The sequence below is a fragment of the Tachypleus tridentatus genome, chromosome 9 (assembly GCF_004210375.1).
Source record: "Tachypleus tridentatus isolate NWPU-2018 chromosome 9, ASM421037v1, whole genome shotgun sequence".
Lineage (NCBI taxonomy): Eukaryota > Metazoa > Arthropoda > Merostomata > Xiphosura > Limulidae > Tachypleus > Tachypleus tridentatus.
In genome coordinates this window covers 3,735,258-3,759,125 of record NC_134833.1, presented here as the reverse complement: position 1 = coordinate 3,759,125, position 23,868 = coordinate 3,735,258, and the positions used below count along the sequence as shown (strand labels likewise).

Sequence of the window (23,868 nt, the reverse complement as noted above, 5' to 3'; positions counted from 1 at the left end):
TTTTTTCCACTTATTTCTGTTTGTTTTACAAGTAGTTCTTCTACTTATTTCTGTTTTTATTACAATATTTGTTCCATTTTTTTGTTTATTTCACAAATATTTCTTCTACTCTTTTCTGTTTGTTTTAGAAGTATTTGTTCTATTTATTTCTGTTTATTTCAGAAATATTTCTGCCACTCTTTTCTGTTTGTTTTACAATCAATTTTTTCCATTTTCTTTCTGTTTTTTATAAGTATTTGTTCTATTTATTTCTGTTTATTTTCCAAATATTTCTTCTATTTATTTGTTTTTTTCAAGTATTTCTCCTATTTATTTTTGTTTGTTTAATAAGCATTTATTCCATTTATTTCTGTTTATATTACAAGTATTTCTTCCACTTATTTCTGTTTGTTTTAGAAGTATTTCTTCCACTTGTTTCTGCTTGTTTTGCAAGCATTTTGTCCACTTGTTTCTGCTTGTTTTGCAAGCATTTTGTCCACTTGTTTCTGTTTGTTTTGCAAGCATTTTGTCCACTTGTTTTTGTTTGTGTTACAAGTATTTCTGCCACTTGTTTCTGTTTGTTTTACAAGCATTTCTTCCACTTATTTCTGTTTTTTTACAAGCATTTCTTCCACTTGTTTCTGTTTGTTTTACAAGTCTTTATTCTATTTATTTCTGTTTATATTACAAGTATTTCTTCCACTTATTTCTGTTTGTTTTAGAAGTGTTTACTTTATTTTTGTTTGTTTTATAAATATTTCTTCTGCTTATTTTTTTTTGTTATACAAATATTTCTTCTGCTTTTTTCTGTTTGTTGACAAGTATTACTTCTACTTATTTTTGTTGTTTTACAAATATTTGTTCTATTTATTTCTGTTTATTTTACAAATATTTCTTCCACTTGTTTCTGTTTGTTTTACAAGCATTTCTTCCACTTGTTTCTGTTTGTTTTACAAGCATTTCTTCCACTTGTTTTTGTTTGTTTTACAAGCATTTCTTCCTCTTATTTCTGTTTGTTTTCCAAGTATTTCTTCTATTTATTTCTGTTTATATTAGAAGTATTTCTTCCACTTATTTCTGTTTGTTTTCAAGTGTTTACTTTATTTCTTTTTCTTTTATAAATATTTCTTCTGCTAATTTTTGTTTGTTTTACAAGTATTTCTTCTACATTTATCTGTTTTTCACAAGTATTTGTTCTATTTATTTTGGAAATATTTCTCCTATTTATTTGTTTCTTTTAGAAGTATTTTTCCTATTTATTTCTGTTTGTATTACATGTATTTTTTCTCATTGTTTCTGTTTGTATTACAAGTATTTCTTCTGTTTATGTTACAAGTATTTTTTCCACTTATTTCTGTTTGTTTTTGAAGTTTTTCTTTTTCTCATATCCATTTATTTCACAAGTATTTCTTGTAGCTATTGGTGTTGTTTCCTTGAGTTGGGTAGTTAGTGGTGTTTTATAATTGATCATTTGATAGGTTTGTTAGTTAATCAATTTCTTCCTCTGGAGAAACAAACAAAATAAAGGGTTGTGCTGGTTTAATAATGTATGAGCCACTAGATTGTTCTAAAATGGTATTAATATTCTTATATTTACCCTTCATTACATATGATGTAGATTTAAGGATAAATACCATATTATGTTCTTGATCATCTGAGGGTAGTAACTAGTACTAGATATGTAATGAAAAATACCAGTATTTTGTGGTTCATCTGATGATAGTATGTCAACTGGTTCCATATATAAATATTTTCTATGTAACATACTTAAAGATAAAGACTATAGTAGTTAGGGGCTTATCTGTTTCTCAAGAACTCTTAGTGGTTTGAAATGATATTGTTGTATTTGTAAAGGACCAGTTGAAGATCCTAGAATTCCAGCAGAACTTACCTAAGAAGGAAAGTAGTCCAGTATCCAACAGCCTTTCCCAATCTTGCAAGTCCAGTAAGATTTGTAGCATACTGTGATGTCTGAAGTAGCATTATTGTGGATTTCGATTATCCATGAAAGAAACATACTTCCATCCATAATAACTGATAAAATATAAATACTTATTGTTTTTTATGAAATATGTTTTCAAAATTTATAAAATGTGAAAATCATTTTCTGAAGGTCCTAGTCATTTTGATAAAGTTTGATTGAATAATAAGCTTATTTTGTATGCATCTGTTTTATATTTCTAACAGTTTGATGAGAAGATATTAAGTGAACTTCCATTTTCAAGTCTTACTGTGGTGTTGGTCTCTTATTTCTAAAAGACAAGTATTTGATTTTAAAATTCCTTATTCTACTGGGCTTACCTTCTAGTTTAATCATCAACTACCTTAAGAATGTACATAATGCAAGTGTATAAGGTTTTATGACTGATGTAGGACTTCTTATTGGGCTCTGAATACACATTATCATACTGTGTGAAGATTGTGTCTAACATAGGACTTATTGTGCTCTTGAATGTGCACGTTGCTAATATGTCAAGTTCCAATACAGTACGTTACCTTTTCTCACATTAATAGCTATTTTCATTCAGTCCTGCTATCTATATGTAAAAACAATTATGCATGCCACAAGCCTTCTATCACCCCTCCACTGGAAGTGGCTGATTCCAATATATTTCTAATGCAAGTCATGTGTCAACCCTCCACCAATAGGATTACAGCATACTGTAATGATGCATGAGACTTTCTCTATTCCTTTCTATCAAACTCTCACTTCTCATTTGACAGTACTCATGTCCAGATGATTTTTCTTTTGATACTCATTGTTTTACTCAACATTTATGGGCAAGTTGCCAACAGTACCAAAGACAAACCACATAGTTCTGATACCTTGAGAGTTTTAACTATATTATTACCCTTTGGTGATTTTTCATACAGTTCTATGGGTTCTTTATATTTTGCCATGGATTTGCCATGTTATCTCTTTCCAAACCTTCTTTGTCCCTGGTACCCTTTTCCTTTCACATGACTTGGGATCTTGCCACTGGCCAGTGTCTGCCATAGGAGGAACAAGATTTTCTCTTTCTACATTTCATTGCACCTGTTTAGCATCTTTCTTCAGGCTGTTTTCTGTCTTCTTGACAAGCCAATACCAGGATTCTCTCATCTTGTGTTAATTTTCAATGTGCCCTATTTTACCTTGTCATTTCTCACCCCTAGGTGGGATTTTTCTCCAGGTTTTTGTTGACAAAGAGAAAACTAGTGAATTATTATTTTCATATCTCAATGTTGAATCGCTTGCAAACCTCTCTTCAGTTTATTCTCTAATGGATGATTTTTCTGTTTTGCACACTGCCCTTTGGACATGTATGTTTTCTGGATGTTCAGAGCATTTGTTCCTCACTTCTTCTTGGGTTGCACTTTTCATTCTTTGATCGACTGGCCACTGCTCTCTCCTTCCTTGTTTCCCTTATCAGCTTCTGCTGAAAGTGGTTATAATATGCGTTACTCAAGTTGGAAAAGTCCTTACTACAACCTATTCAATATCTTGTCCATTTGGGTGTTTTGTCACACACATCTCTGTTGGGTCCATTTTTCTCCTCCACAACTTTGTTTGATGGGTTCGATTATGTCTTGTGAAGTTGTATCCATAGTAGAGCCACACCCCTTAGGTGAAACTCATATGTAAGATCTTTCAAATAGTTTTTGTGCCCAGTGGAATTTTGCAGGGATCCTTTGTTGGCTCTTTATTACCCTTCCTACGACTGTCATCATTAGGTGTTGGTGGTTACACATGACTCACACAGTAGATTTCCTGCTTCCTCCTCTTTTTGTTTTCCACATTTCCCTTGGGGAATGGGGCATGGGTTGATCTCATAGAAAACTCAGGGTTTTTTATCTTTGGCTGAGATATCTTATCCTATTTACATCCTGTAGCTTCCTGCTTTAGGTCGTGTTTTGGTTTATTTTCTTCATTTGGCTAGAAATAATCTGGTGTGATCCATTCCTACTTCTCTTCAGTAGTTGCTTATCTCAGTTACCAGGGCAGCACTCATTCTCCATCCCTTTGTATTTATACATTGAATATTCTTTTTGGGTCTACATTTTCGATATTCTTTTCATTGCATGTCATGTTCCAGGTGTTTTCATGTCATGGATCAAATTCCTTTCCAGACAATTATCTGATGGTCTGTTGATTATTTTGTGTTTGAGTTAAGTGGGGCACTCCTCACATTGAGGCTTTTCCTGTTTGCCTTGGTTTTGGCCTGTAGTTCCTTATCTTCTTGCTCTGGCAGTTGACGTGGCCAGGATTTGACTTGCACCTTGGTCTGTCCTCCAATTCTCCTTCTTATCCAGGTGATTTCATTCATCTTTGTGTTTCGTCTTTTTTAAAACTTTTTTCTAGCCTTCTAAATTGTACTTTACATAGCTTTTGCTCCAACCTCCTCCTCTGTTACATTTTCCTCTGTTTCTGTTTCTTCTTGTCACTAGTGTTTCATCCAGACCTTTCTGTCCTCCATCTTCATGCCTAGTTTTCCTCTGGCCATTGGGGAGATGATCAAGCTGTTCCCAACAGTTATTCTTTTCCCTAGCTTGTTTCTTTTGTCCTTTCTACATGAAAGTTTACCAATGGATTTTTTCTTTAATTGATTTCTGGGTTAAGATTTCCCCCTCATTAACCCACTGTTCTTCGTGTTGCAGATTTCATATCCTGGCATTTGGGTAGAGGGACTTTTGTCTCCTTGGTCTCATATTCTGAGGGAATCCTGTCCCACACCTTTTATATTTCCTAATCCTGTATATATTTACCTTACTTCCACTTTACCTGTTGATTTGTTCCTTCTAGATTGTTATCTGCCACAACTGGCTACCCTTCCAGATGGGGATATTTATGTAGTCCTGCACTGTCTCACCTTACTTACATTTGAACCAAACTCTCAGTGTTCTTTGGTTTCTTTTCTTCTGCAGTATGATAATGGATGTGAATGGTGTGTTTCTTTGCCATTGTACTCTTTATACTTTTGCATATGTTTTCTTTTCTTCAGGTCATTTTTCCTTCCTAACACTTTGGCAGTTTATGAGGATAACTCTTCCACTAAGCAATTTTACCTTTCTTCCATTTCATATTTTTGTACTCTTCCTGATTTGAATAGACTCCTATGTCCTGTGCAAACTCTTTTCTGTTATGATGTCTGCATGGTTTCCTTTTGTGGTGTCATTTTCCACTTCTTTTCCCTTGGCAACCATCATTTATTTGTTATTTCTTCTTCCTCCTTTGCCAGTTGGCTTCAGTTCTACATTTGATTGGCTTCTTCCTCTTTATAAACTTTCTCTCTTACTTTGTTCCAAGTGTCTTCTTACCCACTTCCACACCTTATCTTTCATTGGAATTTCATTTTCATCATCCTTTGGAGGTAACTTTCCTCTAAAAATTTAGACTAACCCATCAACCTTTGTCTTTCAGAGCTTGCATCAGAATGCAGGTTTTTCCTATTTGGTTTATCATCATTTTCTGGTAGCCATTCTAAAATATCAAAATTCTGTAAGACTTTGATTGAGTATTTTTTCTTTCTTTTCCCTTTTATTGATGCCCATTGTTTGGATCCTGTTCTGTAATGAATTGTTCCTAATGCTCACTGCAAAGATTGGATATTCCATAAAATCACTTGTAGGTTTATCATTGCAATAGGATCACTTCATAAATTTGCTCATCCCCAACTGTACCCATCCATGGACTACATGGGTAAAGAGAAGGGGGTAGCTGGCCATCCCTGCCATGCCTTGTATTGTATAATATGTTTTTAAAAAATAGTTAATAGAATTATATGTTGTGATTCCTCCAAACTCTCCACAATGTTTTACCTCCTTTCCTTCTATTGGAGTTTGGGAGTGCTAACCACTTTTCAATTCATAGCTGCTCCAGTAGTAGACCGTGAAGGGATTTTCTTGAATGGGTTAATGAAATACAGATAAAGAATAGAAATTATTATAAAACTATTCAGTTGAGAGTAGGGCAGTGGTGAAAGATAAAAACAAATGAGACAGTAAATTGCAGTTTACTTTTTGATTGGGATACTTCATTCTACTTTTACATGGGTGTTGGTGCATAATGGTGGGTTTAGGATTTAAAGTAGAATCAGTCAACATATGTTCTCACACATGTATAAGAGATGCCTATATTCCTCCCTCATTTATATGTCATCTGTGTTGAGGGTCATGATGGAAATAATTGTGGATTTTTACAGTTCTTTCCATTCTGCTATCCTTCAGTGTTTCTTTTTCTGTGGGTATTTATGTGCTTGGTGTGGTTTGGGTCTATTCACTTTTGAAGGAGATGGTTTACATTCTGTAGACATCTTTTGATACAAAATGTTAGGTTCCCAGGTTGATTTATTGATTTCTCATATTCACACGTGTCCATTCGTGAATTTTGGGATACTAATTTCCTTCTGTCTTAGGAACTTAAGGTGAAAACAGTACAATTCTCTTTCCTAATCCCCACCAGATGGCTAGAATTTTGATTATAGTTGACTTATCTCCTGTATGATTCTCCTTCCTAACCCCATGTGGATGTTGATTCTTGGCAGCCTGGATTTTTAACTGTAGTTATCTTGCTGGTGGTATGATTTTCTTTCTTCCCACAACCCATGCTGATGGTATGATCCTTATCTTATCCTTTTGTGGATGTTGGTTTTCAGTGGCCTGTGTAAGTCAACTGCAATCCAAATCTTCACGACCATATACCAACATCCACATAGGGATAAGATAAGGATCATACCATCAGCATGGGTTGTGGATGTAGTTGATTTGCTGTGTCCAGAGTTTTGTGTACTAAACGCTCTGTACCTTAGACACATCGTTTCATTTTTGCCAATTTTTATATTTCTGGGATTGAATTTCATAAATATTGCATAGTTTGGATCAATTTCTCACCATAGTTCTCTCTCACATGGAAGTGCTGCTCTGTTTTCTGCCCAAATATGATACATATTGTGATTGGCAAAGAGTATACTTGGTTCAGAAGTGTTATGGTTTCCATCATCAGATCTTCAAATCTGACTATCCCATCTTAGGGAATGACCTTCAGATGCTTTCAAAAGGTAACTTCTTTCTTACCCTTGAACTGGTCCCTCCACCTTTTCAGTATAGGATTCCAGGTATATCTGTGAGAAGAGGTAGTGTACTGTATCAAAAGCTATGACTTTCCTACTCTAAAAATGTATTTCCAATAGGTACTTACTTCCCTCATGCTTCCCACCCATGGTATTCTGGTGCTTCCATCTTCTGTAAAAACTCAAGTGTGATAGTTCGGTAGAATGGAATAGAGGGAATCATGTATGTCATTAGAATATGTTGCACTCCTATTGTTGGATAATTGAGATAAGATGTCTTGCGTGAGAGATGCACTAGAATAAGTCAATTTGAATGCAGTGGAGATAAAAGTCTTGTGGCATGCATAATTTGTTTATTACATATACAGGACAACATTAAATGAGAATATTATTATGAGTAGGATCAATAAGTAAGTACCTATTGAAAATATATTTTTAATGTAGGAAAATTATATTATTTGTGTCCATTGCATAAGCCATTATTGTACTCTGAATATACAGTGTGTATATGTACTTTATGCCTAATACTGAACAAAGTTCATTCAGAGTTAGTGTGCTTATAAGCAGTTCTACCATTTTAGTTCCCATTAACTTTCTGCTTTGTAATCTCCATATTATAATTGTCCGTTTTGTATGACAAAATCAATTATCAGTTATAATAGTTAGAGCTTGCCTTCATATAGTTTCTGTATGTAAAGTGTAACTCCAGATGGCTCTGAGTACTTGTGGTAATCCATATCAGAAAGTTATCGTTTGATTGAGTTTTCATCAATGATGTTCATGAATGTGTAATGAAATTAATTTTATTTATACACCTTTCTTTGTCTATCTATACATTTAGATATTGTGATTTATTCATGTATTAATACATATGTAACATCACACTTGAATATCATAGGATTTAGTAATTTGAATGTTATCATTCCACTCTGTCTTACCATATTTAATTAATCTTCAAAACTATAGTATGACTAATTTTACATTAATTTGATTGGTTATTGTTATGTGTTCTTACTTTTAACTTAAAATTATCTGAATATTATCTTTTCTCCATCCATGTCACTTTGATACCATCATCATCATATGAGTTTACATTTTATGGGACCTTGTCATGTGTTCTTATTTCACCTTATATTTTACTGAATACTAGCCATGACCTGCAAAACATTTGCTGTAGTTTTCATGCATTTTGCTTGAAATCTCCTTATTCCTTCATTGTCGTACACAAAATGTATGCTACACTATCTTGCATGCTTCACATGTTGAATCAATAAATCCTTGTCTATTTGAAAACATTTTATGTGGTCAGGCAAACAAACTCACTAAATATAACAATATTTAATAAAACTACATAAAAGGTAAAGAGTAAGTTGTAACAGTATTTATAATAGCGTGTAGCATTTGAAAGATGTGTGTGCATTCGGTGTAAGGCATTGTTTTATGTTATGAATTGAAACAAAGAAACTCAGAAAAATAAAACCTGTAATAAGGAAAAATAGAAGCTTAAACTAGTTTATAGCAGTCTATTAAAGGAACCTAAAAATAGTTTATAGCAGACTATTAAAGAAACCTAAAAATAGTTTATAACAGTCTATTAAAGAAACCTAAAAATAGTATAACAGTCTATTAAAGAAACCTAAAAATAGTTTATAGCAGTCTATTAAAGAAACCGAAAACAGTTTACAGCAGTCTATTAAAGAAACCTAAAAATAGTTTATAGCAATCTATTAAAGAAACCTAAAAATAGTTTATAACAGGCAATTAAAGAAACCAAAAAATAGTTTATAGTAGGCTATTAAAGAAACCTAAAAATTGTTTATAGCAGTTTATGAAAGAAACCTAAAAATAGTTTATAGCAGTCTATTAAAGAAACCTAAAAACCTAAAAATAGTTTATAGCAGTCTATTAAAGAAACCTAAAAACAGTTTATAGCAGTCTATTAAAGAAACCTAAAAATAGTTTATAACAGTCTATTAAAGAAACCTAAAAATAGTTTATAACAGTCTATTAAAGAAACATAAAAACAGTTTATAACAGTCTATTAAAGAAACCTAAAAATTGTTTATAGCAGTCTATTAAAGAAACCTAAAAATTGTTTATAGCAGTCTATTAAAGAAACCTAAAAATTGTTTATAGCAGTCTATTAAAGAAACCTAAAAACCTAAAAATAGTTTATAGCAGTCTATTAAAGAAACCTAAAAACAGTTTATAGCAGTCTATTAAAGAAACCTAAAAACAGTTTATAGCAGTCTATTAATGAAACCTAAAAATAGTTTATAGCAGTCTATTAAAGAAACCTAAAACAGTTTATAGCAGTCTATTAAAGAAACCTAAAAACAGTTTATAGCAGTCTATTAAAGAAACCTAAAAACAGTTTATAGCAGTCTATTAAAGAAACCTAAAAATAGTTTATAACAGTCTATTAAAGAAACCTAAAAATAGTTTATAACAGTCTGTTAAAGAAACATAAAAACAGTTTATAACAGTCTATTAAAGAAACCTAAAAATTGTTTATAGCAGTCTATTAAAGAAACCAAAAAATTGTTTATAGCAGTCTATTAGCAACCAAAAATTGTTTATAAGTCTATTAAAGAAACCTAAAAATAGTTTATAGCAGTCTATTAAAGAAACCTAAAAATAATTTATAGCAGTCTATTAAAGAAACCTAAAAATAATTTATAGCAGTCTATTAAAGAAACAAAAAAATAGTTTATAACAGTCTATTAAAGAAACCAAAAAATAGTTTATAGCAGTCTATTAAAGAAACCTAAAAATAGTTTATAACAGTCTATTAAAGAAACCAAAAAATAATTTATAACAGTCTATTAAAGGAACCTAAAAACAGTTTATAGCAGTCTATTGAAGAAACCTAAAAATAGTTTATAACAGTCTATTAAAGAAACCTAAAAATTGTTTATAGCAGTCTATTAAAGAAACCTAAAAATAGTTTATAACAGTCTATTAAAGAAACCTAAAAATAGTTTATAGTAGGCTATTAAAGAAACCTAAAAATTGTTTATAGCAGTTTATGAAAGAAACCTAAAAATAGTTTATAAGTCTATTAAAGAAACCTAAAAATAGTTTATAGCAGTCTATTAAAGAAACAAAAAAATAGTTTATAACAGTCTATTAAAGGAACCTAAAAACAGTTTATAGCAGTCTCTGTTAAAGAAACGAAAAATAGTTTATAGCAGTTTATTAAAGAAACCTAATAATAATTTATAGCAGTCTATTAGAGAAACCTAAATTATTGCTAAGTAAATGTACCTGATATGCAGAAACATCTGAATGCAAGAGGGATTTTTTGTTTTTTTAAATTTCTAGTTGTTTAAGTATTTGTGTGAAATATTGTGCAAATAAAACAAATTCAAGTTCAAATCTAAACCAATCACAATGTAATTACAACAATATTGTGTACCATAATCATTGCATTGAACAGTTTGTCTAAGCCATAAAACAGGTAATATGATAGTGAATTGAAAAGCAAATATGCAATTTTGAGTCCTCAGACAAAGATCTTTATAATGATACCAGATATTAGCATTTAATCAAGAAATGTGAGAGAAACATTCCATGCAGACAAATGTAAGCATATTATTTACTTACTTTGTTTGAGTCATTACATGACTTTATATTTTCTTAAACATTTTTATGTGTGTTTATTATTAACTTCACATTTTAATGGATATTACCATTTATCCTTACTTGGGTTTCATTATATAAGCTAATGGATTTATAATAGAAAATTAAATACAACAAACTTCTTATGAACAATATCATTTAACACAACATGGTTGTAAATTTAGGTTAAATGCTTTACTTTGAAGTTAACTTTTGGGGACTAGCTTGAGATAATTAAGTGAAACAAAACAGCACTATAAGGCCAACCACATTATTTGTTTGGAGTAACTGTAATATGTAGGAACATCCCCATGTTTGTGTTCTTGTAGACTAATTTACAAAACTGAATCCATGTTGAAGACAAAGAGTGCCTTAACCCCATGTTTATCTAGTCAAATAGACTGTTAAGTTTAAAGAGCTGATAACTGCATCTATACTACAGAAACCTTCCTAGTGTGTAGTTTAGTATCTCTATTGCATTAATTTTCTTACTATACTGGATATAGCATGTATGTAATCAAAACTACAGAGAACTCTTTACATTTTTTTACAATTACTGTAATTTGTGATTACTGGCACAAATATCTGTTAATTTTTAACACAGTGTAGCACCACACCTTGTGGATATATATATTATATATGCATACACTTTTCATTTTACCTTTGTGCATTGAGTCATTCATTTATAATTTGAACTGATACTAATGGTTGTGGTGATTATATATTGGCACCATTTACCCAGTAAACAAAATGTTGACAATCATGTAACTTACCATTTAAAAGACAGATACCTTAACAATTAGCATAAGGTAAGATCTGTGTATGTGGTTCTGTTTCATTCATTAACCTCGACAAGTAGTAAGAAGTAAGTATAGTTACCTCATAAGTGAAAAAAAAAATTAAAATTAAAGAATAGACTTAAAAATTGTGAATTATTTATATATATTTGTATTTTGATAAGACAGTGTTTCTAGATAAAAGTATTTTCTCTGATTATACACCTTTTAATGAAGGCAGAATTTGAAATTTACATTATGAATTAATTATTTAAATATTAAAAATGAAAGGAATGAAGTGTTTGTTTTTGTTTAAAGCTACTGCATACCATCAGACCAAGAAAATCAAAGATAAACAGTACTCACTGAAGTCCCAGCAACTAAATGTATATATTTTCAGGTACATAGAAGGAATGCTATTAGTGTTTTCTTTCTAGTAAACAACGGAACATAGAAGGAACCCATTCCATCAGATTTTAAACAATTACACAATACTTACTAAAGACTCCACCACTAAATCTTAAGGTATTGCTGAGGTTCATGGTTCCAGTTTTCAATTATGCATACAAAAGAGCACTTCATCTTGTCCAATCATCGTTGTCCTTGTTTCTACTTGGAATCACGGACCAAGTCATTTGCAGGAGCTAGTTTCGTGTGTTAAGGATGAGATTCCAGAATTAGTAGTAACAGTAACTACAGATATGGCACATGAGGGGACATAGACCAGACAGAATTTAAAATTGATAAATGTTTTGTACATGACTACAACATTTCAATATTATGTATGGGAGTGTTACTTATTTCTGTGGTTTTGATAATAATTTAAATTGTTTTCTTCACAATAATGTATCAGTTTTTATTAATACAATAAAACCTGTCTAAGGCGGAATTGCAAGAGGCAGTAAAATTTCCAGCTTAAGCAGGTTTTCCGGCTTAGACAGTGAACATGGATTCCCTTAATTATATATAATTTGTTCGCGGAACATTATACTTACTTGACTCAAGGGAAGTAAAACGTTTGTGAATAAAGTTATTATACTGTTTATGCTATATTTATTAGAATAAGTGCAAAAATTATTCAAAATATATATGGGCCTGGCATGGCCAAGCGCGTAAGTCGTGCTACTCGTAATCCGAGGGGCGCGGGTTCGCGCCAAACATGCTTGCCCTCCTAGCCGTGGGGGCGTTATAATTTGACGGTCAATCCCACTATTCGTTGGTAAAAGAGTACCCCAAGAGTTGGCGGTGGGTGGTGATGACTAGCTGCCTTCCTCTAGTCTTACACTGCTAAATTAGGGACGGCTAGCACAGATAGCCCTCGAGTAGCTTTGTGCGAAATTCTAAAAAAACAAAACAAACAAACAAAATATATACAAGTACACAAAATCTTAATCAAATGTCCAATTTCAACTGTTTCGCTTCTTTAATGCGGTTAAAAGAGAACGCCAATTCTTCGGCCTTTTCATGAAGTTCATTTTCCCCCTTCATTTTTGCATACAATTTGATAGCGTTAATATAACTTAACACTTGCGATGAAGTAGGAATTTCTATTTCCTCACTATCTTTTCCATTTTGTTCATCTTCTAAATTTCTCACACTGTAGCTATCATGCGATGCTATTATAGATTTTAAATCAGTTTCACCACTTTGTGTTAAAACATTCTTGTCAACGTTCACAAAACTCGGAGAATCATCGGCATCAATCTTCTCAATCACTGTTTGGATCTAACTAGAATCGTTATAACAAACAACTTTTAAAACATTGAGGGCATTTAACAGTTATTTTTTAATGAGAGTAGTAAGTAAATTTTCCCTAAATTTCAATATTAGAGAAGATAGAAATTTACTTTTTCGTGAGAATTATTTAAAGAGTAGAATTTTGCATTTAAAAACAAACATATTTCTACAAATCATGAGTCTCATTTAATTGCAGAAATAATTACGGTAGTTTGTTTCTTTGAATGTCACACAAAGCTACTCGAGGGCTATCTGCGCTAGCCGCCCCTAATTTAGCAGTGTAAGACTAGAGGGAAGGCAGCTAGTCATCACCACCCACCGCCAACTCTTGGGCTACTCTTTTACCAACGAATGGTGAGGATTGACCATCACATTCTAACGCCCCATAGCTAAAAAGGCGAGTATGTATGATGTGACAGGGATGCGAACCCACAACCTTCAGATTATAAGTCGCAAGCCTTAACCCACCTGGCCATGCCGGGCACGATGATGGCAGCCAAAATAACAGAATATATTTAATCAACACTTATTGTAACAAAATTTCAGATATTTTATTAATATTTAAACAAATTATTAATTAAAGAATTTATTAACATTTAAACAAATTATTAATTAAACAAGAATTTATTAACATTTAAACAAATTTTTAATTAAACAAGAATTTATTAATATTTGAACAAATTATTAATCAAATAAGAAGTTAATATTTAAACAATTCTTAATCAAATAAGAAATTAATATTTAATTAAAAACCTTTTTTCCGCCTTAATCAGGTTCTAGTAATACTTGTTGACAGATGAGGTAGATGACAGATAGTTTTTCGTCCGCGTTACGTAGGTTCCGCTATATAGAGGGCCTTTTATAAGAAAAATCTTAAGAAATTATGATGCTCACCAACGTCCTTATTCTGACATTTACATCACCATGTCCACCTGCCACATCAATACAGGTTATCTTAATTGCAGGGTATGGCCATACATTCTAAACCCTCTCAGATGTTTCCAGTGTTAGTGGTATGGTCACTCGAAGACGTCATGTGGTGGTTCCTTGACGTGTGCTCGTTGTACTTTTAATGCTTATGAGTGTGAAACAGACCCTAATTACATCAATTGCAATGGCTCTCACCCGTCTTACTTTCGTTCTTGCCTTAAATGGTTGGAAGAAAAAGACGTGCAGCATTTGAAAACAATTCAAAACAATACCTACCCTGTGACTCGAAAGTTGCTGTCCACCACTTCATCTCGGATGCATGCTGTTGCACTTCATTTCACTACTACAGGAGGAGTGCAGATGGATCTCTCTCTGTGTCTCCAAAAGAATCATTCTCCAAACAAATGAAAAGTCTTTTGACCTCCAGAGTTAAAAAGTTGATGAAGCATCTTCAACACCCATCTTGCCTAGCATACATCCCAGCAAATCCCAAGATCCACTTCCTTTGGTTCTGAGTTCGGGAATTTTCTCGGGTACATTTTCCTCTCCAACCCCAAGATGCAAAACGATCATTCGTTCACGTCTACAGTCATTGGAATCCTCTTCCAACAGCAAAGACTTGCCCAATTGACCCAGGGCAGGATCCATGGAGGCCAACAGACCTCCCTCATATAAAGACAGTAAAGAAAAACCACATGATCGTAAAAGAAAGAACTATCCATCCAATTCATCTACACTTAAATAAAAATGGCCACCTTGATACAATGAAACTGTTAATGTTTACGTTCTAATCTGGATAACATCAAAGCACTGAATGCTTCCTACCATCTTGTATGTCTTTCCTAAGAGGAGACATTTATGAAACCTGCCGATACAGTCACCTTTCGGCGGTTTTCTTTATACAGAAAAGACAAGCTGGGTGATGGACGAGTGCATGGAGGGGTGGCACTGTTTGTTGATCAGCATATGCCCACCCTGTCTTTGCCACTCGATACACCCTTGGAGGCCATCGCCATCCATGTTTTCTTGAGTCATATCATCACTGTTTGTTCTCTCTATCCGTTGCCTGGAGAGACCTATGATCAATCAGCCTTTGATGCTGTCATTGAACATTTGCTGTCTCCCTTTTAAATCCTGGGAGACTTTAATGTACATCATCCCCTTTGGGGAAGTGCTGAAGTTGATGGGAGGAGTCGCTCCATAGAGCATATGCTCTCTAATCACTCTAATCTTCTCTTTTCAATACTAGTTCTACTTATTTTCATACACCTAGTCTGTTCTTTACTGCTATTGATCTCTCAATTTGCTCTCCTTCACTATTCTCACACTTTTCATGGAGAGTACAATAATCCGCGAGGCAGTGATCATTTTCCTATAATTTTGAAAGAGGCTGGCTGCAGTTGAGGCCACGTAACCCACATGCCCCAGTGGAAGCTGGATCAAGCAAACTGGCACTCTTTCACTGCTCTCATAGAACTTGATCCTGTCATCGTCTGTCAGCCATCAATAGACGACTGTGTGGCAGCAGTAACTGATTGTATTATACAGGCAGCTGCTCAATGTATTCCTCAAACCTCGACACGTTTTCCACTATTTCCTCATCCATGGTGGAATCCTGTCTGCCACATGGCATGGAAGGCTCAAAAACTAGCCTGGGATACCTTTCGTAGATTTCCCATACTCTCGAACTGCATCACTTTTCAGCACATGCTTGATGGGTGAGATGTCAAAACCAGAAGGAATCTTGGATTAAGAGTACAATCAGCATATTTTCTATCACCAGTTCCAAAGTAATATGGGACAGGATTCGACAGGTCAGTGGGCAATATAATTCTGTCCCCCTTTCTATCATGCTCTCTGATGGCCAGGAAGTAGCTGATACCTGAAGCATTGCCGATACTCTAGGTGAAAGCTTTTCTTGGTATCTAGGACTTCTTTTTCCACCTTCTTACCCATTAAGACTCGGACAAAGCGATCACCTCTTTTGAGCTGAGTGTCTCTATGACTATAATTGTTCCTTTACACTGGTGGAACTCAAATTGGCCCTTCATCGGTCTGGCAGTACATCGGTTGGACCTGATGATATACACTACGAGATGCTGCGCCATCTCTCTCCTGCTTCTCTTGCTATTCTTCTGATTGTTTTTAACTGGATCTGGCAGGCCTGGCAACAGGCTATTGTCCTACCCTTCTCTAAGCCTGGGAAGGTTCCCAAATTTTCTTCGAACTAACATCCAATTGCTTTGACGAGCTGTCTTTTTCAGACCTTAGAGAGGATGGTTAATGCTCAGTCTCATTTGGTTATTCGAATCAAACAACCTCCTCTCAGCCACCCTGTGTGGATTCTGACGACAGCGCTTCACCATGGACCATTAGATTCGACTTAAAACGTCAATCAAAGAAGCTTTTCTCAAATGACAACATCTTGTATCAACATTCTTTGATCTTGAGAAGGCTTGTGATACAACATGGAGGTATGGCATTTTGCGAGACCTCCATATATATGGGTTACGTGGCTATTTGCACATTAAAAATTTTATGTCTTGGTTTGTTTTTTATTTCGCTCAAAGTTACACGAGGGTTATCTGCACTGGTCGTCCCTAATTTAGCAGTGTAAGACTAGATGGAAGGCAGCTAGTCATCACCACCCACCGCCAACTCTTGGGCTACTCTTTTACCAATGAATAGTTGGATTGACTGTCACATTATAATGCCCACAGAGCTGAAAGGGTGAGCACGTTTGGTGTGACGGGGATTTGGACCCGCGACCATCAGATAACAAGTCGAGTGCTTTAACCACCTGATCATGCTGGGCCAATTTTTAAATAGACAGGCAATTCCATGTTCATGTGGGTTCGACACTTTCCCTTTCTTTTTTACAAGAACTTGGAGTCCCTCAGGGCTGTGTTGAGTGTCACACTTTTCAGTATAAAGATTAATGCCATCACTGAACAACTCCCTCTTACTAGGCTTTATGTCGACGACTTTCACTTCTCATGTCGGTCGTAAAACTTGAGGTATATTGAGCACCAGTTACAGACTTCCTTCAATCGTTTATTGAAATGGACCACAGTAAATGACTTTAACTTCTCTCTCTCTAAAACCGTTTGTATACACTTTTGCCGCAAACAGGGTATTAACCCTGATCCTAAACTCTGTATTGGTGAAGTTATGCTGCCTGTGGTCCCCGAGACAAATTTCTTAGGGCTTATCTTTGTTCGTAAGCTGATCTTTATACCACACATCAAGGAGCTACGGGCCAAATGTACAAGAGCACTAAACATCTTCCGTGTCCTCTCTTTCACCACTTGTGGAGCAGATTGATTTTCTATCCTAAAGATATATCGTGCTCTTATTGAATTGAAACTTGATCTATGACTCTGCTAGGACCTCAGCCTTAAAGATTCTGGACCTGATTTATCATCAACGACTTCAGCTTTGCACTGGGATTTTCTTCACTTCCCCATTTCAGAACTTATACACAGTCTCATGAACCTTCTTTGTACCGCCGCTGTTTACACCTGTCTTAACTATATGCTTTGAAACTTACTAAAGCATCCCACCTGGGGTTGAGTTTTCCCAGCTTGGTGGGCCATACTTGTTTAGAACAGACGATCTACCATAGCTCCTTTTGGTCTTCATATCCAGGCACAGTTGGATGAATTGGGTCTATCCTTGGAAAACATTGCTGTATCCACTGGTGAGCTCATCCCACCATGGCTTCTTATCTTTAAGTCACCTGAGAAAAGCAGACGCTTCTGATTGGAAATACTGTGCTATTTTCTGAACATATTTCGAACCATTTTTGCATTTCTATTTATACAGATGGTTCAAAATCAGATGACTGTGTGGGCTCTGCCGTGGTTTATTGTGGTTGCACACAGAATCCGCTCTACAGTTTCTGTGTTCACTACTGAACTGTATACCATTTCACTTGCCCTGGATCATGTAGAAGCTAAGCAGTACTGAGATTGCACTATTTATACTGATTCACTTGGTTCTCTACTGGCCTTGGAATCGCTTCACGTTAGTTCACACCCTGTTCTCGCCGATATTTTAAACCGACTGACCCATTTCTCTTTAACATCTATTTCTATCCAGTTGTATTGGATACCAGGTCACGTTGGTAATCACAGGAACGAGCTTGCCGACAACGCAGCTAAATCTATCTGTTCTGGCCTTATAACTGCTGTGGCTGTTCCATACATGAACTATGGTCCTGTATTCAAGGCTCGGCTCTGTACCAGTTACCAGTCGGCTTGGAGTGAGCAACGTAAAAACATGCTTTTCCAAATAAAACCCTATATTGGACTTTGGCTTCTTGCTTCTATAAGGATTGGAAAGAGAAAGTTCTAACTAGACTACGCAGTTGTCACAGTTTTTAACTCATTGTTTTCTTTTATTTGGGACTGATACACCGATGTGTTGTGTAACGCTCAGATCACAATAAACCACATTTTACTGTCTTGCCGTCATTTATGACTCAACGATGGCAACATTTTAAACATGTTCTGTCCCAAGGTTTATCTATAACGTTAGACAGTGTTATTGGTGAAGGTGACACTGTCCACCTTGTAAATGTTTTTAGTTTTCTAAAGGATATTAATCCTTTTGAGGTTATTTAAGTCTTATGTTAGACCTCTTTTAATGCGATTCCTTTTCAAGAATGAAAGTACATCTAGTTCGATTTGAAACTAGAAAATGGCCATAACATCAAATAACTCGGAACCAGGACTGGCGAGTTATGATAATAACAATTATGCTACAGAAAGCTTTTTACAACTTGTATTTCTGTAGTTTTCCCTTACTACTGTAGATTAGATGGAAAAATTGGTTTTAATGCTATTTATGTTTTTCTTAAACATTGTTTTGTTTTACCTTAATTTACTTTTAGGAATTTTACTAATTTTAACTTTTTACCGGATGTTTGGCGCAGATAGCCTAGTTGCTTTGCGTCATAAAACACCAAACCAACCAGTATCATCTCTGTGGTTAAGGTGACTGTAGATGTGCAGTATCAGCACTGTGGTTAAAGTGACTATAGATGTCCAATATCAGCAGTGTGGTTAAGGTGATTGTAGATGTCCAGTATCAGCCTCGTATTTAAAGTGACTGTGTATGTATGGTATCAGCACTCTGGTTAATGTGACTGTAGATGTCCAGTATCAGTACTGTGGTCAAAGTGGCAGTAGATGTGCAGTTTCAGCACTGTGGTTAAAATGACTATAGATGTCCAGTATCAGCAGTTTGGTTAATGTGACTGTAAATATTGCAGATGTTAAAATCTGTGATATTATGACTTTAAAGAACACTGCAAGTTATTTAATGTCATTGGATGCCCAAATTTCTGGTTTTGTAACTTAAAGTTATGCCATGTTACAAGAGTATACCATTTACTGTGTCTATAAATACAATTTTGAATGTTACTAATGATACAGTTTTATTAGGTTTTAAAAAAAACTATTTTACTATTACATACTCTAGTAATCTGAACTAACTGTAATGAACTTGTAAGGCTGGTGACATGTGAAGAAACTATTAGGAAACTCTTAAAGTTGATGATGTAAAAGGTAATTTGAAATGAATTTTACAAGGCTGATGAAATCTAAAGTAACTGTAATGATACTTGTAAGGTTCATAAAGAGAAACAAGAAAATATTTCCTATTCTGTAATTTCTAGAACATTACTTCATCCCAAATTTAACCTGAAGAAATTCAGTTTTTATTAAACGAAATTGAATTTTATTGACAATAGATAAAGACTACAAAAAATGTTTGAATGATAGAAATTCATCTGTTATGTAAACTAAAAAATGAAGGAAAAAGCTTTGTGTTATTTTATAACATACAATACAAAACAGATGTATGAAGTGTACAACTTAAAGACAAGTGGCTTTTAACCTGGCCAACACGTTTTCACAACTGTAACACATAACAGTGAAAAACCTAATGAAAGGTGACTTATTAATCAGGCTACGATCTAGGACAGAACAGTCTTAAGGATTGGTGTTTCGTTAATAACGCCAACATGGAGAACAGAACAGTGAAACTTGAGGAAAGGTGTTTTGTTAACAAGGCCAACATCTAGAACAGAACATTTAAACCTAAGGAAAGGTGTTTTTTTAATAAGGCCAACATCAAGAATAGAACTGTAAAACCTAAGGAAAGGTGTTTTTTAATAAGGCCAACATCTGGAATAGAACTGTAAAACCTAAGGAAAGATGTCTTTTAATAAGGTCAAGGTGTTTTTAATAAGGCCAACATCTAGAACAGAACAGTAAAACCTAAGGAAAGATGTTTTGTTATTTAAGCCAACATCTAGAACAGAACAGTAAAATCTAAGGATAGGTGTTTTGTTAATAAGGCCAACAACTAGAATAGAACAGTGAAACCTAAGGAAAGGTGTTTTGTTAATAAGGCTAACATCTAGAACAGAACAGTAAAACCTGAAGAAAGGTGTTTTGTTAATGAGGCCAATATCTAGAACAGAACAGTAAAACCTGAGGAAAGGTGTTTTGTTAAAAAGATCAACTTTTAGAACAAAACAGTAAAACCTGAGGAAAGGTGTTTTGTTAAAAAGATCAACTTTTAGAACAAAACAGTAAAACCTGAGGAAAGGTGTTTTGTTAATAAGGCTAACATCTAGAACAGAACAGTAAAACCTGAGGAAAGGTGTTTTTAATAAGGCCAACATCTAGAATAGAACTGTAAAACCTCAGGAAAGGTGTTTTTTAATAAGGCTAACATCTAGAACAGAACAGTAAAACCTTAGGAAAGGTGTTTTGTTAATAAGGCCAACATCTAGAACAGAACTGTAAAACCTGAGGAAAGGTGTTTTTTTTAATAAGGCCAACATCTAGAACAGAACAGTAAAACCTAAGGAAAGGTGTTTTGTTAATAAGGCTAACATCTAGAACAGAACAGTAAAACCATAGGAAAGGTGTTTTGTTAATAAGGCTAATATCTAGAACAGAACAGTAAAACCTAAGGAAAGGTGTTTTGTTAATAGGATTAACTTTTAGAACAGAACAGTAAAACCTGCGGAAAGGTGTTTTGTTAACAAGGCCAATATCTAGAACACAACAGTAAAACCTAAGGAAAGGTGTTTTTTAATAAGGCCAACATCTAGAACAGAACAGTAAAACCTAAAGAAAGGTGTGTTTTTTAACAGGGCCAACATTTAGAACAGAAAACTAAAACCTTAGGAAAGGTGTTTTGTTAATAAGGCTAATATCTAGAACAGAACAGTAAAACCTAAGGAAAGGTGTTTTGTTAATAAGGCTAACATCTAGAACAGAACATTAAAACCTTAGGAAAGGTGTTTTGTTAATAAGGCCAACATCTAGAACAGAACAGTAAAACCTAAGGAAAGGTGTTTTATTAGTAAGGCTAACATCTAGAACAGAACAGTAAAACCTGAGGAAAAGTGTTTTTTTAATAAGGCCAACATCTAGAATAGAACTGTAAAACCTAAGGAAAGGTGTCTTTTAATAAGGCCAACATCTAGAATAGAACTGTAAAACCTAAGGAAAGGTGTTTTTTTAATAAGGCCAACATCTAGAATAGAACTGTAAAACTTAAGGAAAGGTGTCTTTTAATAAGGCCGACATCTAGAACAGAACAGTAAAACCTGAGGAAAGGTGTTTTGTTAAAAAGATCAACTTTTAGAACAAAACAGTAAAACCTAAGGAAAGGAGTTTTGTTAATAAGGCTAACATCTAGATCAGAACAGTAAAACCTGAGGAAAGGTGTTTTGTTAATAAGGCCAATATCTAGAACAGAACAGTAAAACTTGAGGAAAGGTGTTTTGTTAAAAAGATCAACTTTTAGAACAAAACAGTAAAACCTGAGGAAAGGTGTTTTGTTAATAAGGCTAACATCTAGAACAGAACAGTAAAACCTGATGAAAAGTGTTTTTTTAATAAGGCCAACATCTAGAATAGAACTGTAAAACCTAAGGAAAGGTGTTTTTAATAAGGCCAACATCTAGAATAGAACTGTAAAACCTAACGAAAGGTGTTTTTTTAATAAGGCCAACATCTAGAATAGAACTGTAAAACCTAAGGAAAGGTGTCTTTTAATAAGGCCGACATCTAGAATAGAACTGTAAAACCTAAGGAAAGGTGTTTTGTTAATAAGGCTAACATCTAGAACAGAACAGTAAAACCTAAGGAAAGGTGTTTTTTTAACAGGGCCAACATCTAGAACAGAACTGTAAAACCTAAGGAAAGGTGTTTTTTAATAAGGCCAACATCTAGAACAGAACAGTAAAACCTAAGGAAAGGTGTTTTGTTAATAAGGCCAATATCTAGAACAGAACAGTAAAACCTAAGGAAAGGTGTTTTTTTAACAGGGCCAACATCTAGAACAGAACAGTAAAACCTTAGGAAAGGTGTTTTGTTAATAAGGCCAACATCTAGAACAGAACAGTAAAACCTAAGGAAAGGTGTTTTTTTAATAAGGCCAACATCTAGAACAGAACAGTAAAAACTGGAAGGTCAAACCAAAGGAAAGGTGTCTTTTAATAAGGCCAACATCTAGAATAGAACTGTAAAAACTAAGGAAAGGTGTTTTTAATAAGGCCAACATCTAGAATAGAACTGTAAAACCTAAGGAAAGGTGTTTTGTTAATAAGGCTAACATCTAGAACAGAACAGTAAAATCTTAGGAAAGGTGTTTTGTTAACAAGGCCAACATCTAGAACAGAACAGTAAAACCTAAGGAAAGGTGTTTTTTAATAAGGCCAACATCTAGAACAGAACAGTAAAACCTAAGGAAAGGTGTTTTTTATCTAAGGCCAACATCTAGAACAGAACAGTAAAACTGAGGAAAAGTGTTTTTAAATAAGGCCAACATCTAGAATGGAAGTGTCAAACCTAAGGAAAGGTGTCTTTTAATAAGGCCAACATCTAGAATAGAACTGTAAAACCTAAGGAAAGGTGTTTTTAATAAGGCCAACATCTAGAATAGAACTGTAAAACCTAAGGAAAGGTGTTTTGTTAATAAGGCTAACATCTAGAACAGAACAGTAAAATCTTAGGAAAGGTGTTTTGTTAACAAGGCCAACATCTAGAACAGAACATTTAAACCTAAGGAAAGGTGTTTTTTAAATAAGGCCAACATCAAAAATAGAACTGTAAAACCTAAGGAAAGGTGTTTTTTTAATAAGGCCAACATCTGGAATAGAACTGTAAAACCTAAGGAAAGATGTCTTTTAATAAGGTCAACATCTAGAATAGAACTGTAAAACCTAAGGAAAGGTGTTTTTAATAAGGCCAACATCTAGAACAGAACAGTAAAACCTAAGGAAAGATGTTTTGTTATTTAAGCCAACATCTAGAACAGAACAGTAAAATCTAAGGATAGGTGTTTTATTAATAAGGCCAACAACTAGAATAGAACAGTGAAACCTAAGGAAAGGTGTTTTGTTAATAAGGCTAAGATCTAAAACAGTACAGTAAAACTTGAGGAAAGGTGTTTTGTTAATAAGGCCAATATCTAGAACAGAACAGTAAAACCTGAGGAAAGGTGTTTTTTTAAAAAGATCAACTTTTAGAACAAAACAATAAAACCTGAGGAAAGGTGTTTTGTTAAAAGATCAACTTTTAGAACAAAACAATAAAACCTGAGGAAAGGTGTTTTGTTAAAAAGATCAACTTTTAGAACAAAACAGTAAAACCTGAGGAAAGGTGTTTTGTTAATAAGGCTAACATCTAAAACAAAACAGTAAAACCTGAGGAAAGGTGTTTTTAATAAGGCCAACATCTAGAATAGAA

The 23,868-nt window shown here is 34.1% G+C and overlaps 1 protein-coding gene across 1 annotated transcript in view; it reads left to right on the top strand.

The window, feature by feature from the left end:
• Nucleotides 1-12,391, top strand: part of LOC143224678 (uncharacterized) — a 65,057-nt gene extending 52,666 nt beyond the window's left edge. The window contains exon 16 of the mRNA XM_076452837.1: nt 1,834-12,391. Coding sequence (XP_076308952.1) covers nt 1,834-1,947 — 114 coding nt within the window. The 3' untranslated portion in view covers nt 1,948-12,391. The remainder of the gene's footprint in view (nt 1-1,833) is intronic.
• The last annotated feature ends 11,477 nt before the right edge of the window (nt 12,392-23,868 follow it).